This window comes from Montipora foliosa, chromosome 1 (genome assembly GCF_036669935.1).
Source record: "Montipora foliosa isolate CH-2021 chromosome 1, ASM3666993v2, whole genome shotgun sequence".
Lineage (NCBI taxonomy): Eukaryota > Metazoa > Cnidaria > Anthozoa > Scleractinia > Acroporidae > Montipora > Montipora foliosa.
The window spans coordinates 35,126,116-35,143,495 of record NC_090869.1 but is presented as its reverse complement, the minus strand read 5'-3'; the positions used below and the strand labels follow the sequence as shown (position 1 = coordinate 35,143,495).

General features: G+C 40.3%; 1 protein-coding gene across 2 annotated transcripts in view; it reads right to left on the bottom strand.

The window, feature by feature from the left end:
• The window catches only part of LOC137997379 (trafficking protein particle complex subunit 8-like), a 31,272-nt gene that overhangs the window by 3,254 nt on the left and 10,638 nt on the right, over nt 1-17,380 (bottom strand). For both annotated transcript variants that reach the window (XM_068843345.1, XM_068843338.1), the window contains exons 11-26: nt 16,158-16,289; nt 15,273-15,344; nt 13,488-13,640; nt 12,548-12,965; nt 11,742-11,860; nt 10,056-10,130; nt 9,632-9,910; nt 7,889-8,262; nt 7,030-7,128; nt 6,214-6,268; nt 5,673-5,769; nt 5,199-5,264; nt 2,409-2,470; nt 1,816-1,965; nt 920-1,027; nt 431-567 (exon numbers count right to left, since the gene is read on the bottom strand). In XM_068843345.1, the coding sequence (XP_068699446.1) occupies nt 431-567; nt 920-1,027; nt 1,816-1,965; nt 2,409-2,470; nt 5,199-5,264; nt 5,673-5,769; nt 6,214-6,268; nt 7,030-7,128; nt 7,889-8,262; nt 9,632-9,910; nt 10,056-10,130; nt 11,742-11,860; nt 12,548-12,965; nt 13,488-13,640; nt 15,273-15,344; nt 16,158-16,289 (2,396 nt within the window). The remainder of the gene's footprint in view (nt 1-430; nt 568-919; nt 1,028-1,815; nt 1,966-2,408; nt 2,471-5,198; nt 5,265-5,672; nt 5,770-6,213; nt 6,269-7,029; nt 7,129-7,888; nt 8,263-9,631; nt 9,911-10,055; nt 10,131-11,741; nt 11,861-12,547; nt 12,966-13,487; nt 13,641-15,272; nt 15,345-16,157; nt 16,290-17,380) is intronic.

Here is a 17,380-nt window from a genome sequence, read left to right as displayed (position 1 = left end):
ACAAATAAATACAGACACTTTAAGCAACAGCATTGTTAAAAAAAGAGGACATTACCTGGACTCTCTACAGTCTCTACCCAAATTCCTTTACGAAAATCAATTGCTCTAGGTTTGCACGAGATTTAAGCAGAAGGATTCTATTAGGAAGGCAAACCTTGACCAGATATTTTGCAAACAATTCATGCTGTATTATTGCTTGGGCCGACCAAGGATCCTATTAACTATGAACAAAAGGACTTGCCTGCTCTGAGAAAATGCATTTTAATGAATAATAGCCATTTTGCCAAGTTAAAAAGATGACCGTTTTGAGAAGCAGCCTCCGCATTGATGCTTCCTACTACAGTCTAATTTATCTACAATCAATCATGTTGACAACCATGGAATGGTCACACGTTTAATGCTTCTCCGTGTTTAGTGAGCATTCAGTTACCTGCTGGTGTTGAAATCAAGTTCCACACATGCGGGATGTCGCAAAGAGTATTTGACAAGTAATTCACTATTGCTGACACCGGTGAACGCGTCGGTTGAAGTAGTTTCGCCCGCTGAAGACGATTCACCTAGAGGTATCTATATAAACAGAAAATTAGGTAGAGCGGCAGTGTGACAAATGTGGCAAATGCACACGAGATATGTAACTGTAGAGGTCTGAAACGGCTGAACGGCAACGAAGAAGAATGAAGAACGAATAAATCCAGAACCCTGCAAAGCGGCCAAATATTACCCTGATTCCGGAACTTTCTTCGCCAAATTAAGTTTCATCCAAGGAAGGGTTGGGGTCAGTAGGACGGGGAGAGAAATAAAAATTCTACTCAGGATGGTGGCTTGGTGAACAAAACTAGGGCGCTGGGATGATTCGCTTTGACCTGCTCACGAAAATGGCCCCCTCAACAGGACAAAGAAGGTAAGAACATTATCCTACCGGCGGTGCTTGTGTGACAGCTGATACAGTTTCCGCCAGTCTGTTGATAGCAAGATGACTTTGACCGTTGACAACTTGTTTTTGAAAATCCTTGTCTATATATGAAGTCTAAAGATAAAAAGACACAAAGGAATGACAATAAATCTCTTTCAAAGGACCGCAAAAACGAGGATGGCTCTTCTTGCATTCTTTTACAATTGCTAAAGAATTACCAGAAAATGACCAGTAACGTTGTCACGCCAATTTCCGATTTTCAACCTTTTGTACAAGAAACGACTAAAACAAGACTTCACGTATCACATAGTGTGCCTGTCAACTTTTATAAGAATTCACAGAAATGTGAAACCTTCCCGGGTTATTAAGTAGGCTTAGTATGGTTTAGACTGTATTGTTGCTGTGGTAATAATCGGTAATGTATAGTTAGTTGCTGAGGTTATCTATAATGTTTTTTTGCTTGGGTGTAAGGGTGTTGGGGTAAAGAGGGTATTTTATTGTAAAAAAGGAGTCAGTAAAAAAAAAAACTTTAAAAATTAACCAAAAAAAACCTTCCTGTATTCTACTGGACAAACGGCAAGTTCGGGTGACGTCATCGATGTAGTGATAAAATTCGCAGTGGTCAGCTCAACGATTCCATTTAAATATTCACATTAAGACCGATACTCAATTCTCTTTAACACCTGGAAGGCGATATATAGAAGATGAAGCTCTGGCTTCCTAACAAGCAAATATTGAGCGACGAGAAAAAGCTTCCAGCTTCTGTAGAGCGTCGAGGCTAATCAAATCGCATCCCACTAAAGCCTCCCTCGCAGCCGTTCAAGCAACGCTCCTCGACGACTCACGCAGATCGCTTAAAGAGCTATTAATCTCAACAGAAATGGGGCTGCAAGATGGCGTACCTGCCAAAAGACAATCAACCCAATGTCCACTTGTGAAGTATCATCGGAAGTCGTCTGCGCGGACTCCTGACTCTGAGCAAGTCTTCGCTGCTCTTGCCACGCGTCTGACCTGAAGAAAAAGTCAACTGCTGGAGAACACGAGGCAGCAACCTTGAAAAAAAATAATTAAAATTGACCATTAAGAACAAAGCAACCAACGTCACAATGTTGTCAAACAAACGTCAAACTATGAAGCTTTGTATAACACAAGCAGGGTTGCCTCAAATGAGGCCGTGCTGCACGAGTACCTGATGCAAACGGACTTGCTCAACATTAACAAGCGCTCAACATTTAGCTTACCGATCTTCGAGTAAACAGTATTCTCACCCCAAGGGGTCGGGATTTTTGTCTATATATGCATATATTTCATTTATTTTTATTAGTTTTTTCTTTTTTTTTTTTTTTTTTTTTTTTTTAGATTAACCCCAAGGGGTTGGGGTTGTTCCAGTCACGTGGCAAACATTTACCGGTTGCCAGTCCAGGTGACTGACCATGTTATTTACCACACTCGATTAACAATAAAATAACAATTAATTCACAGAATTAATGCTTACTTCATTTTCTACAAAGCATACATGACTGAAGAGGAGTTCATCTGGAGATATGGAATCATCTTCTAAACATACCAAAACAAAAGAAAAGCACATTTCGTTACCAATGTAAGAAATCGAAACAGACGTGTTTGACTAAAACACAATTCGAAATTACAGGGTAAAAACCCCGGGAGCATCAGATTGCTAAAGCTGTTCGAAGAGGGAAACAGAACAGATAAAAAACAATTTTTGCAAAGAAACAGTGAGGTCTTATACACTCTATGGCACGCATATGCCAACGACGCCAAACGGATAAGAGCTCAATGTTTCTTAAGATTGCAAACGTTATCGAAACCGATCCGTTTATCATCCGTTCCGTTAGCCTGCGAACGCAGACGTATTTCCGGCGGTCGTTTCTCTCCCCCGAAAAGTAACGTCTGCGAGTTCGAGCTGCAAAACGATTTCCGTGACGTAAGAATTATTCACCAATCACCGTTTAGCTCTAAAAAATCCAGAACTAACTCGCAGGATTCGTGCGCGGTATAACCACGTATTCTCGTGGAGAAAAAATGGCGGACACACTGGAAGAAGCGTTCAACGACGCGTTCAACCAGGTTTGCAATGTTTTTGGATTTGACAGTTTGAATACGCACCAGGAGGAGTCCATCAAATACATTGTTCAAGAGAAGAAGGATATTTTCGTAAATCTTCCAACGGGTTTTGGAAAGACGTTGATTTACCATGCTTTACCGTTGGTTTACGCGTGCTTGCAGTCAACCGACGAGATTATTTAATATCATCGTCGTGATTTCTCCGCTTAACAGCCTGATAAAAGATCAAGTGTTGTGGCTAAATTCCCTGGGAATCACTGCCGTATCTTTGGCTGAAATAGCCACCATAAAACAAACGAAAGAAGTAAAGAATGGGGAATATTTAATTGTCTTAGGATCACCTGAACTATGGCTAGGATACGAAACATGGAGGAAAATGGCAATGAGCGAGTTGTACCGGAAATCTGTCAGAGCAGTTACTGTCGACGAGGCTCATGTTATTTGTCACTGATAAGTGTTAAAGTCTCTAGTACGTCTCGGTGCAGTCCCCCATTCTCGTAAATCAGTTGCAGCTGTTCTGATGCATGACATATCTAACAATTTATCGACTCCAAATAATGCTGATTTATTGATTTCTTAAGCAAGCATTTATTCATATAAAACAAGGTCATCTTCAAGAGGTGACTATTTTGTTAAACCCTCAAGAATTGACAAACAAATTAAATCGTTTTCAATATATGGTGTAAAAATTTGGAATAGTTTACCTCGTGAAATTCGCCATCTATCCAAAAACAATTTTAAAATTAAAAACCACAGTATCCTACTCCAAAGACTTTCAGAAGAAAATGACTGTATTGATTTATCTGTCTTAATAACAAAAATACTTAATAATCTGGCCTCTGATATTTGCACTTTCTATTGATTTTAGATATTTACTTGTTTTAGTTGACTGCATGCTTTGTACACTAGTTATTTGTTTACCTGTTCGTTCTACAATGCATGTCTTGTCGGTGAAACACAATTGAATACCGTAGTTTTCTCTACTTGTTCTCTCTTTTATACACGCGTAACCACTGCTCGCCTCGACTACTGTAGCTTTTGCTAACCACGATCAGTGCAGATTGAACATGTATCATATGATAATGAAATTCTACAATAAACAATTGATATAAGCTACATGTAACTTGATCAATCATGCCTAGTGTCTTGCAATTGTCTTTCGCCATCCTTTTTACACGAAGGGAAACACTACCGCCAAAATATCCCCTAATTTCTTCGCTAATTTCGTCCACCTTTTGCAGGGCATTATTGAATCGCACAATACGATTGTAGCACTGCGTGCGACAAATGGCCAGCTTTTCACAGTCGACGTAAACAGAAAGATCAACGTTTGTGGCACGATATACCAAAGAACATATGTCAACATTGCTTTTACCAAACACACGTATCTTCTCCTTAGCCGCCGAGAAATTCCCTCTACAAAGAATGCAGCATTCACAATCGTGAGAAATCTTCCTGGGAGTTTCGTTCATGGTTGTTTATATCACTCATAATCACGCTCCACAACTGAGAATCTTACGTGTATGGCTTGTATTTCAGACACGCTATTGCGCGAAGTCGCGCAAGAGTAACTCGAGCTTGCTTCTATCATACAATTTGATTGGTCAAAAACCTAACAAAAGATCTTACGTCACAGAAATCGTTTTGCAGCTCGAACTCGCAGACGTTACTTTTCGGGGGAGAGAAACGACCGCCGGAAATACGTCTGCGTTCGCAGGCTACCGTTCCGTTCGCCTTTTGCTGTCATGTTGTGGAATTTGCGACGTGTCAATGAAAAAAAGGCAACCTTTTTTTTTTTTCGTTTAACCGACTAATTGTTAGGGTAACGTCCTATAGATCGCGTTTGAGTAACCAGTGTTCCATAGAAAAACACGGAATTACATCTAAGTGAAAATGGGACATCCACTTACTCTAAGAACTGCTGATACGCGATATTCAAGTACCCATTTACACTCTTCAACGTTGTGCCCTTCTCACACACTTGAAATCTGAAATGTATGACCTTCGATCACAGTGACAGACAGCTTCAACGGCCACATCGCCTTCTCTGTTGATGTAGGGCGTTTCGGCAAGTCATAATCAAGACCTCTTTGTCCGACTCAATTATTTGTTACTGCCGTTAAGAAACCTGCACTATGTCTACGACTGAGCTCAAAGTCGAAAAGACAAAGGAAAAGTCAAAACAAAGAGTTCATCTTGCCTTGTCGTTTTGATGCTTTAAACTGAACAATGGCCGTCTCTCCATACCTCACGTTTATTGTACCATCTGTTGACAAAAAGAGAAATGCAAATGAATCGTCTCTCTGTCTCTCCTTGACCCTTATGTTCCAAAAACGTCAGATGTAGCGAGTTTGCATTGTCGCAGTGAAAGGGTATAAATGGGTCAAATTCCTGTTCTTTATAACTTAAAGAACAATTTTTACTAACCATCACTGGCTCCATGTACATAACGTCACTTGTTCCATGAGCACTCTGTGATAGGCAAAGTATAGCCCCAGGGGCGGGTGGGGTTGTTGTCTGGCCTTGATTTAAAAGTACTCTGAACAGTGGAAGTCGACCACGGTACAAAACCCCCCCAACTAGGGGGGTGCGTTTTAACCTGCTCTTACGATCAGGCTGATTATATGGGTGTACTTTTAATTAAAGCTTAAAAACAAAATAATACCCATCATACCCGACTTGTGGTGACTCAGAGGTTGCAAGGTCCATTTTCTGCTCGCACAAGACACTTGAAAAACGGAAAATTCGAGAAATTTTCTTGCGACATCACCCTAAATAACGAACGAATCAGAGAGTTTAATTTAATGACAGTTATTTACACAGGAGTTTAAAAAAATTAAAACAAGATTTTCTGCTCATAATGATAAAGTTTTATCACTTTCTCCTAGGTTACCCTTTAAAGCAACATAAACTTAATTCTGCACATCAGGTTTTCAGTAAACTGGATGTAAAAGTTCACGACAATAATTTCGCAAACTCCAGAAATTTCTCCAGTGCACTGGAAGCGTCTTATCCGAAAGAGAAATTATTTTCAGGAACGCCTAAGGGGCGAAAGTTATAATGTACCGTTGTTTCCCATATCGTTCCTATGGGCCAATAAATGAGCAACCAGGATTCATCATGGATTCCAACTGGTTGCACGCAGTCCCTTACATAATTTTGAAACGCTGAATCATGTTTTTGCCTTTTTTCTCAACAATGACTGTTTTACTAACCCGTACAAGACTCTCCACATCCAAAGCCACAATTAGCTGATTTTGGTCCTCAGGGCTGCAATACAATCATATTAAAATAAGGTGGACGAAAAGCAACATGTTTCTAGTTATATCAGAGGATAAGGATGAACCTACCGGAGTGCTTAATTCCACTTGGTGGAAACTATTCCCGACATTAAAAAAAAAAAAAAATTCTCTAAAAGAATGAGTGAGAAACAAGCACAATCACAAGATTATGATTGTCATCGGCTAATAACCAACGGTAAGTGAGTACAACTTCATGTAAACACACACAAGCGAGCGCTACCTTTGTTAGTAAACGCCAGGGCAAACGGTTTTAACATTTGCTTTAAAACCCGTTCCATTTTGTGGAACAATGTTGAACGATATTGACTGCTGGGGTGAGCAAATGATTTCAACAAATAATCAAAAAAGCTTCCCGAGAGGGATGGTATTCAATACCAGGCGGTAGCCGCAGTTGCTACTATGGATACGGACATGGATACGTCAATGAGAAATCGATTAGTGCGCACGTGCACACCCAACAATGTTGAAAGACGGGGGAAGAGGGGGAGGACGAGGGGGGTTGGGGGGGGGGGGGGGCAAACAGTTTCAACTACATTCAACATTCGTGATAACAAAAGAAATGTTGAATGGTTGTTGAAGCAAAGTTTAAACGCTTTTAAACTCATTCAACATCGATTTAACTCTGATTCAACATGTTTCAACACAGTTAAAAGGGGAAAGCAAACGGTTTGAACATTGCTGTTCAACAAAATCGAACGGTTACTTTGATTCCAATTTATATACACGTACCTCTGAGATGGACCGGAGTGTCTGTTTCGTCTTGCAGTGGCACGTACAGCAAGGGAACTGTTAGTAGTCATGTCAAAAGCATGCTGAAGAACGCGATAACTAAAGAAAAATATACAGTCACCATAGCCGATATGACGTCACAAGGGAAGGTTAAATCGGGGTACTTTCAAGAATCAATTCCATGTAAGAGGGATGCCCAGTGTCTGAGCCAGTCACTGAATGTTGCGCATTCACACAAATTTATGAATTTCTGTACGATTCTTCACCTGAAACATGCCACGGTACTTGGGAAACTCTAACAAACTGTGGGCTTTGTAATAATATAATTATTCATAGAAATGCAACAAAGGGATCTATTGTCGTATGAATTGCCCAGATAGTGAAAGAATTGAGAAATAAAGCTTGTCGTTTGATACACAAACGAGGTGTCTCATTACATTTTCAAGGATGATGTGTCCTATGGAATATCCTCAAAAGTCAGTTCTGGAAGCTTCCCAGAAAAATGGATTCCCGCGGCTATAAGGTGGTTCCTATACATCCCAGTGTCAAGAAAGCCGAATTGAGAAACTCTTTCGGGCAACGTAGCAAAATATACACAAGCAAACAGGCCAAATAATATTTGGCCTGTTTGCTTGTGTATTATTATATGCACGAACAGAACAGAAACCGCGGGAAAACTGCCTACCTTGAACAAGCAGCAAGTCAGAACGCCTTACGGTTTGGATTTGTAGAGAAGGTAGCGAGAAAGAAAACAATCCGTAGGCGTCCAGTTGAAAAATCGACGCAATTCTTGCGATAATTATTACATCTAAGTCTCTGCCATATATCTTCGTAATACGCACGATAAAGCCCAGCTCACCTCTTTGGAGATGTTTTATCTGCCGACAAGTAGTAAAACAGCACCTCTCGTTTGAACTTGCCAGATTTCTTGTGACCTTGAATCCAAACTGGTAGCTCAGCAGATCTTCCAGGGGCCAGACCACCGCCTGGGATGGGTACTTGAGAAACTCGCCTTATGTCGCTTACTGATACGTCACATTTGGAAACGTTTTCAGTCGCTTTTGCGGTTGTTTCACACTTCGAGGCTGACACGCCACCAAAGGTGAAGAACTCAGGGTTGGGAGTAGTGATGTAGAGTTTTTCAAGGTGGCAATCACTGCGGTTCGTGAACACAGCCACAGTTTGTACAACTTCATTACAAAGAAGATTGCACGGGAATCCAGCAAAACATACCTAACGAAGGAAAGAAATTTTTATTTGAAGCGCAGGTCATAGACGAAAGATAAAAAGGGATGCGCGCACTTATCAGGACAATTTAAGGACAGTGCGGTATTTTTGCGCGGTTTACTGAATATGCGGAAAAAGTAGATCTTAACAAGTATTCTTCAAATCCAAAAACCACGCATTTTTCAAAGATAATTTATCAAGAATATTTGTAAAAAGCTTTAAAATACAAAGCAATGTATGGCGATCTTTGCCAATTGAAGCTTAATTATCTCTGAAAAATGCATGGTTACCCCCAATTTCCTTTTTGGATACCAAGAGCACTTGCTAAGTTTTGCTTTCTCCGCATAGTTTTGAACCGCGCAAAAATATCCCTCTATTAATAAGCACCGCCGTTAGGAAATCCGAGTATCTCAAGATACGCATGACATATGCGCAGTAACAATAGTAGGCACCGTCAATTGCAACCGTCAATTGCACCGGCAATTGCCACCGGAAATATTCAGCCGGCTTCAACGGAAAGACAAAATATTTATACTAAAGACGCAGAGACTGACGCATTTATGTGTTAACAATACAGATTTACGACTTGAGAAGACAAGATAGACCTAGCGCTTTTTCACAAAAACGCAACATTAATGTGTAGGCATGACTTGGAAGAGCCCGCAGATCGGCGGGTCACATTTTCCGTTCAGGACCTTGATAAACGACCTAGCCCCCTAGGAGGGCAAAAACGCCACGTTAGCCCAAATCAACATATATGGAAATAAACAATACACGTCCAAACAATATCCAACAATTGTTAGTATCACCCAACTAGTGGACTAATGCAAATCCTGCATTTTAATTGGCTACGCTACTAGAGGACTATTAGTAATTGTCCTCGAGTAGCGAAAATCGTGTCGCTTTCTTCGTTTTATTCCCAAATGAATATTTCTTCAACTTTTGAACAACAAGATGGGCGATACTAAAACAATTAGACCCTTCGCCCTCAAGGGCCACCGGCTTAATTGTTAATCTCTACATGTGGGCTAGCATGAATTATTAGCCACCAGGCCCCAGTTGTTCAAAAGGTGGATAACGCTATCCACCGGATAAATCACTATCCATTAGATAGCGCAATTTGTTTCGCTATTACTTATCCGCTGGATAGTGATTTATCCGGCGGATAGCACTATCCATCGTTTCAACAGCTGGGAAGGGAAGTTCTAGTAGCTCAATGGATAGAGCATCTGACCGGTGTTGGTCCGAATCCTGCCTAGGGCATTGATTTATTTCAGTTCTCCTTTAGCCCGTCGCGAAGCAACTAGTTTCAGAACATTAAGGCAGTTTTTTTTTTTTTTTTGAAAACCAAAAATCACTACCAAACAATACGTACCTCAAGAAGGGGCATAGCTGGTACTACATCCAAGTTCAGTCGATTATCCTTGCCATAGATGACACTGGTCTTCTCAGCTTTGGTGTTGTTTAGCCTCGGACCCTTCACCAGCAAATCAAGCCTTCCTAAAATGCTGACAGCAGTCATAGCAGAGTTTGGAACGGACGGCACAGAGAACTTTTCCTCAATCGGACCATTGATAGCAACACTACTGAGGCTATATTTTACCCCAGTGATACAGAGCTGCCCTGTTTCGTATGGTATGACCGTAAGATGAGCCTATAAATTGAAGAATACAAGCAACCACATATCAAAAGTCACCGTGGTTTCGTACGCGCGACGAATATTGAGCGCGCTATTACCATATTTGGAGATTGTCACAATGCCTTGAATAATAATTTGTAATATTTTTCAAGTTACTCACAGCTTTTGTTTCACTTCCATTGATATCAAAATTCTTGATGACTTCAGTTTTAACAATGTCGTGTCTTGGAGAGACCTATGAAGGAAAAAACCTTTTAAACAAACTACTATGACCGTTGATACCTGAAGACCTACAAATGGGTGGAATTCTTCCTGTGATCAGCCAGCTAAGAAACTTAACCACATTTATTTACACAATTACAGCTGTAGTTAGGAATTCATATCCCATTTCTAACTTTTCTAAAACAGGTCAGAACTGACTATGAGTACGACACTAAGAAAAACTTCGAAATTAAAGCCAATCGGTTCTGCAAAGCTCTGGCTTGCCGTTTCTTAATTTCAGCGGGTCATAAGAAGGCTACTTAAAAGAACGCATTTGTTAACGAGAGACTAGCCAGCAAATACAGCCACCCATCCCGTCGGGGTGGCGGTGAGCTATGAATGGCGGCTGTATTCAAAAGTACCTTAATGACTGGGGAGCTAAAATCATGGACAAAAGTTTTGGGAAGGTAGTATGACTTCCCCTTATCAATGTTGGATTTTCCGCGAAACAAAATGGTGTCTTTTCTTCCAACATTGAATATGGGGGAGGGAGGGGGGGGGGGGGGGGGGGTGGGGCACAAGAGCATGGTATTTCCCCAATAGTACAACCAATTAATAGCTGGAATAATCGAATTAGGTGTGAAGTGAAGTGATGAGCGCAACCTTCCCAACAACTTTTGACCACGATTGTTGGGGCGGGAGGCGCGAAGTCTTTTTTACTGCCCCTCTAAGATGTTCCTTCAGGAAAACAAGGTCAACAACATCTAGAAAAGCACAGTCAGCGTCAAACAACTAGTAAAGAACAAGGTTATATGTCACTTTCCAATGCTCCTGCCCATTTCAATATAAATAGATACATACAGCCATTGACCTTTTTGCAAATACGGCGGCCATTTTGATTTCTATTGTTTCGAAAGACATTATGGGATGCTCATGGGGCAAATTAATATGTATTTGTCCCCTGGGCATCCCATAATAGCTAATTGAAACAACAGAATTCAAAATGGCCGCCGCATCTGCAAAAACGTTTATTAGCTAATTTTGGAAGCTATTCATTATGGGTACGTGAATCCTATCATTACAAGTGGCCGAGTAGATGGATCTGCCTTTGGCAAAAGGTTATTCTGTATTATCTTTATATCTGCCTTAGAGGGTAGCTGGCCAAAATGCTAGAATCTTTGTAGCTGAGATGAGACAAATACACGCAACGTAGTCTACCTTCGCAGACATAGTGAATGATGGGTGTTACGCTGATTTCTTTTATCCCGAACTTTAAGACAGAACACAAATACTGACGTACATTTGGGTATGGTTACCAAACAAATAAATGCTTCATTTTTCTCCCTTCGTATACAAGTTGAGGTTCAAATCTATTCTTGGTTTAAAAATTTTCAAACCACGTCAATTTTAATCTTTTCTTTGTCGAATATTCATTATCCCAATCTGAAACAGAGGAAAATCAAAATTGAACTGGCTTGAACCATCACATGTACAACCAATTATTTCTCCCCGTCCAGTAAAACACAGAAGCTGTTATAAGAAAAAGTCTTTGTTTGTTTTTCTTCATACAAGTCTTTCAAATATTACAGGCCTGGCTATTTCCAAATAATAGCGTGTCGATAAATTGTAACTAAGCTTTACCAACCTCATTAGATATGCTAGTTGTTTGATCTTTCGCAGTGAACTTCCAAAGTAAAAGAAGATTTGTCAAATTCAATGGAATCTTTAAGGGGTTTTCCATGACAACCTCAACACCAACGGATTCTGGAAAAGAAAATCACCAAAAACGTATCAGGAATCCCATTCACGCTATATCGATTAAATCAATAGGTGAGGTACTGGGCCTTAACTTTTCACTTCCAAGATCAAAAAGTTTTTTCTCCTAACTAGTACCGTGGAGTTCTTTGTTGGCTATCCATGAGAATTTGGTGTTATATTAAGATAATATCCGTGAGCTGATGTAAATATTCATTCTCAATACCTGTCTTCTTGACAGTGTACTGAAATTGAGAGGAGAATTTACACCCTGATCAAAGGGTTGAGACACAAGTAGGGACGACAGCAAATTGCGAGAAAAGAATAGTCGCGAAGTGATTACATGTCTTCTGTTGTTGCTTAACGTCCCTAGTTTTAAGTCCGTGACAAGCAGTTGAAGTTTGAACTTGTGACAGAAACATACCTTTCAAATGCAAAACAAATTTTTTTTCTTCTCCAGATTAGGAATTACCTGAAAGGGGTCTTAGAGGTAATGGTTCCTGCTTTCTTTCGACACTTTTCATTGTATTCAAAAACAAAAAATACAAGGGTACTATATGCAGCTGCGTATGTCAAACGCTATGTTATAAATAATAAAACAGCAATTAGGCCGTGAAAAACAAAAACAAAGTTTAAGACCGAGTTCTCCTAAGTAGGTTTTGAAATAATTGTTCATATTTTAGAATAAAGACAAACCTTTGACGACACAAAAAGGCCTTGAACTGTTATCTGTCCTCGAACTTAGACAAGGTACATGCGGACGAAAGGATGGCGGTAAAGGTGTAGCATTGACACTTTCGTAGGTCTCTGCCTCGAGTTGAATCCAATGCCGAGAAACCTTGGGATCGAATTTATCCGCAAAAGAAGAAAGTCCTACTGAAGTCCAAATGTTATTTTTCGCTATTTGATTATTCAAAGAGAATGTTTGATTAAAAAAATTGTCTTTAGTTGTGTAAGTACTGTTGACTAGTTTCTTGTCCTGGTGTTTGCTTTGAGGCAAACTGTGTTGATAACAAGGAATTACTCTTGTTGAATCTTGGTCGATCGCTGGTAATGGTAAAACAGGCAGATCGTTGACTTGAGATTTGTCCTTTCGCTTCATGTCGCATAGTTGCTGAAAGAGAGAAGGGGGAACGAGTCGGAAGGTATACGTAACTTTAGGATGGATTTAAATTGAAGCTATGATCCGCAGTGTTATGAACGCAATTTTAGGAATTGCGCAGAGAAGGTTGAAATTTTCAGCGTCGCACCGGCATCGCGACGTCACGGGTTCAAACCCCATTGAAGTCCTGGATTAATCAGGCCTCTCTACACAATTGCTAAAATTGCGTTCACAAGTCCGAGGATCACAGCTTCATTTGATTTCACATGCGCAGTTCAATATATGATTCATTTCATATATCACTTCAACGGAGATAGATTTAGCCGGCTCACACTGTAACCAGGTTGGCAATCGAACATGATTTGACCCAAGGTTTCGACACTGCTGCTAGTGTCTTCATCGCGAGTAATCTAAGACTGAAACATTCATTCCTTTTAATAAGATGTCAAAATGCTTCCAGCAAATTTTATGTGACTCTACGTTCGAATACCCTGAAACTGAACGCAACTGCATTAAATCATGCCAAAAATGTACCTTAAAAACAAAGAGAAATTCTCTGAGGTAGGAAGCCTGTTGCTCAGGTTCTTGAAGACTTTCGTATTCCAGAAGTTGTCTGAAGAATATCTGTGCATCTTCCAACAAACGCAAATTAAACGACTGCCGACCAAGTGTAAAGTTAATGTGGTCCTGAAACAGAGACAATCCAAACGTTCACACCTGGCCCCAGTTGTTCAAACGATGGATAGTGCTATCCACTGGATAAATCACTATCCACTGGATAACTCAATCGGTTTTGCGAGTGTTTATCCGCTGGATAGTGATTTATCCGGTGGATAGCGCTATCCACCGTTTGAACAACTGGGGCTTGCACTGAAAAAAAAAAGCTTCCCTTCTTACGAGGCAAACGGAGTGCAATACCACATTCAACTGATACTTAAATTTTTGTCAAGGATCCACAAGGTGTAAGGTAAGCTGGCAAAATCAATGCTCTTGTGAAGAATTATCGACTTACTGTCAACTAGCGGATATCGTCGGTAGCGTAAAAAAAAAGTCACGGGTTCGAATCCCTCACCCTTCTGAATTTTTTCTCCTGTTTCATCTTTAAACTCATCTTTAAGTCGGAAATCACAATTCCACCAAAGAGGAAAAGGTGTTTTCGATGGTTGGTATCTAATGTTATTAACGTTTGAAGCTTTCAGCCATTTAATTGCCTCACTCAACTCCGTTGTCATCTCGTATTATATACTCAACAAAATATCGTGTTTCTGATTGGTCAATGAAGAATGCAGAAATTAAGCAATAAAGGACGTTTTCCGGTGTTTCCATCGATAATAGATAGATAATTCGACAAATGAAGGAAACAAATGAAGGAAAATTCTTGATTGAAACAGATTTTCCTGATACACGCTAATATTTCCAATCAAAACGCGTGTCTGACGTCGATATAGCCAATCAAAATTTGTGTGATGTCATAGCTGTGTTTCCATACTCTCATCTAAACAGAGCTATTGACCAATGAGAGTGTGCGTACTATCCTAATTATTTTATAATATGTCATAGTTAACAAATAAACTCCATGTTGCCGTGCGTCTGTTCAGTAATAGATCACAGATAACGACCAAACGGAAAGTCTACAGTAAAGAGGTGATGCCGTCACAAAAAAAAAACTTCTAAAAATGTCCATTGCCAAAAATCGGTGCAAATTGACTCAATACAAACAATAAGGTCATTCGCGTATGATGCATGAAACCGAAATGTGCCTGCATGTGACGTAATTCAAGATGGCACAAGCAGACGAACAATGAAAAATGCTAAAGCTCACTCTATGCACAGGATCCCAACATTAGAAATTGCGTTCTCCTCGCGTTGAACGCAATGAATCAATTGATCCGTTCGCGCTTGTTGGCTATTTACCAGCTCGTATAAAACGCGAGATTAGGGAACAATGGTTAATTCTCCGCGCAGTGGGGTGCTTTAGAGATGAAAATAAGTGATGGGGATCCGACAATAACGTAGACTTCTTCAGGGAGTTTTACAACGATGCATTAAACGCCTGTCATATCGCATCTGTTTGACCGGATTTTCAAACGGGAACAGGCGCAGCTGCCAAATATTAGGGAAAGGCGTGAGAAACAATGTTTTGGGGCCACGGTTTTGAGGCCGTCATTTTTGCCATCAGGTATGGCTTACATACAGGCCTTTAATGTATCAAGTTGCCGTTGGTTAAGAGAGCACAACTTGGCCTCGAGCTTTCATTTATACCAAGAAATGTGATCGTGGAATAATACTGAAGCACAAACAGGTAAACACATCACAAACCTCGGCAAGGTGCCATGATTTCTCACTATAAACATGAAGCGCTTGACGATAACATCTCAACGAATGCTTTCTCTGTTCAGGAAGGTATAGAAAACAAATGGCAATTTCACTCGAAACTAACAATTGAGCCATAGGTAAACAGGGAGCCAGTGGTTTCTTGAGCTACTTCTTCAAACATAATCCTGATTCAAAACGGAGAGTTAACCATTCTTACATTAACTAAAAAACATCATTGAGTCGCTGACGAGTCTCATTGGAAGATGGCACCATCTTCCAAGGATTTAGAAAGCAGGGCAGGCGCAGCACTCGCCTCCCACCAGAGCGGCTGGTGTTCGATTCCTGTATAGTCAATGTCACACGTGGGTTGAGTTTGTTGGTTCTCTACAAAAGGCTTCGAGAGAATATCTCCGGGTACTGCGGTCTTCCCCTCACCTCAAAAACCAACATTTCATTTGATTTGATTTCAATGCAGTGTCCACAATTGGTGCCCCGGCGCTAGAAGATTTAAAAGTTACCTATAGTTCCTTATTATATCATTATCATTTAAGCTGAGATCAACGATTTTGTCATGGCTTCACTACCGCCTTGAGCCAGTGAAAGAATTATAATTTAATTACTTTCGAGTTCAACGTTCGCGATTAGCTAGAGATTTCTCCAAAACATCCCACAAGAGCGTGACACACCCCTTTAAACAATAATTTAAGGCATTGCCTTTCTTTATCTTGACATTCCAGCAAGTAAACAGGTGCTATATTAGCTAGATCGTATTCACTGTAACAACACCGACAAGGGAGTGTGCACACGTCCGCAAACATGTCTGTTAAAATAACAACTATCGAGTTTATCCTAATATTTTGTCATTTAAATTTATGCTTCACTTTCTACCTGAGCGGATTTGCTGTATCGATGACCAGCCAAAATCATGTCGAAAGCATACTTGCGAATCATGGGTGGGTTACTGTGGAGAAAGCAGTGTGCAGCTTGTTCCAAAAGCAATGCGCAGAGAAGATCAGAATCCTGTTAGTAAAACAAAAATGACTGTTTTTCTTCGTTTTAGAGCCCCTTTTACACGTGTACAAAATTGGCACAGCAGTCCAAATTCGAGGCATGGTACCAATATTTCGAACACCAAGCACACCTCCAGAGAATCTGATATGATCGGCATCTCTATAATTTCTGGCAGGGGTGCCCAATATGCATTCTGTTTGTTCTGTTTACATACGAAAATTCACCGTGCCGTGCACGATTTCGGATTGCCGTGCCAGCTTTTTGTGCTAGTGTAAAGTAGGCTTATGGCTAAAACACATTCAGTTCATGCTAAGAAAAATCCCTCCATCACTACCCATTTAGCAAGAAAACGTGATGATCCACTTGCCCGAGGGGTTGCTCCATTTCAGGGGCACCCAACGACCGAATGTCTTAAACTTTGTCAAAATTACCTAACACGGTTTCCACAATGCTTTAAAAGCCCGTTTAATTAGTTTGGAGCTGCCGTACAAAATATTTACCTGATCGGATGCTGTAGGGGAATTTGGGGTGATGATTTTTTTCCCTTGTTCGAAAGTTGTAGCCATCGTGACGGGTCTGATAAAAAAGTTTACATTACGCAATCGTCCTCCCCTCCCCCCCCCCCCCCCCCAACCCCCCGAAAATTACAGGGGTCGTTTCATTTGTTCAAATATGATTCCCAACCGAATTTTGGCAGAAATGGTAGAAGTTTTAAATCTCCAAATTTTATGCTATTTCCAATATGACAGTTAACTCTTACTTAAATCAGCAAAATTCTAGCGCTCTTCAATTTTCTACGCACTCTGCAGACCCTACTTCTAATTTTCACTACTTTAATTTCCAAACCATCTGGGAAATCTGTTTAGAAAAATGTCCAAAATTCTTAGTGCTCCTCAACAGTCCGAGTTCGAATATTCAAAAATTCTTTCATCCGAAAAGATATTTACCGAAATTATTCGTTGTGTGTCCCTGCCATTTGCCTGGGTTCAATCATTATTTATCAAAAAACAGAAATAACACTGTTTTGTTTTTTTGTTTTTTTTTGTTTGTTTCTTTTTGTCTTTTGGCATACTTTAAGTTCTTTGATGGATTGAGTGCGT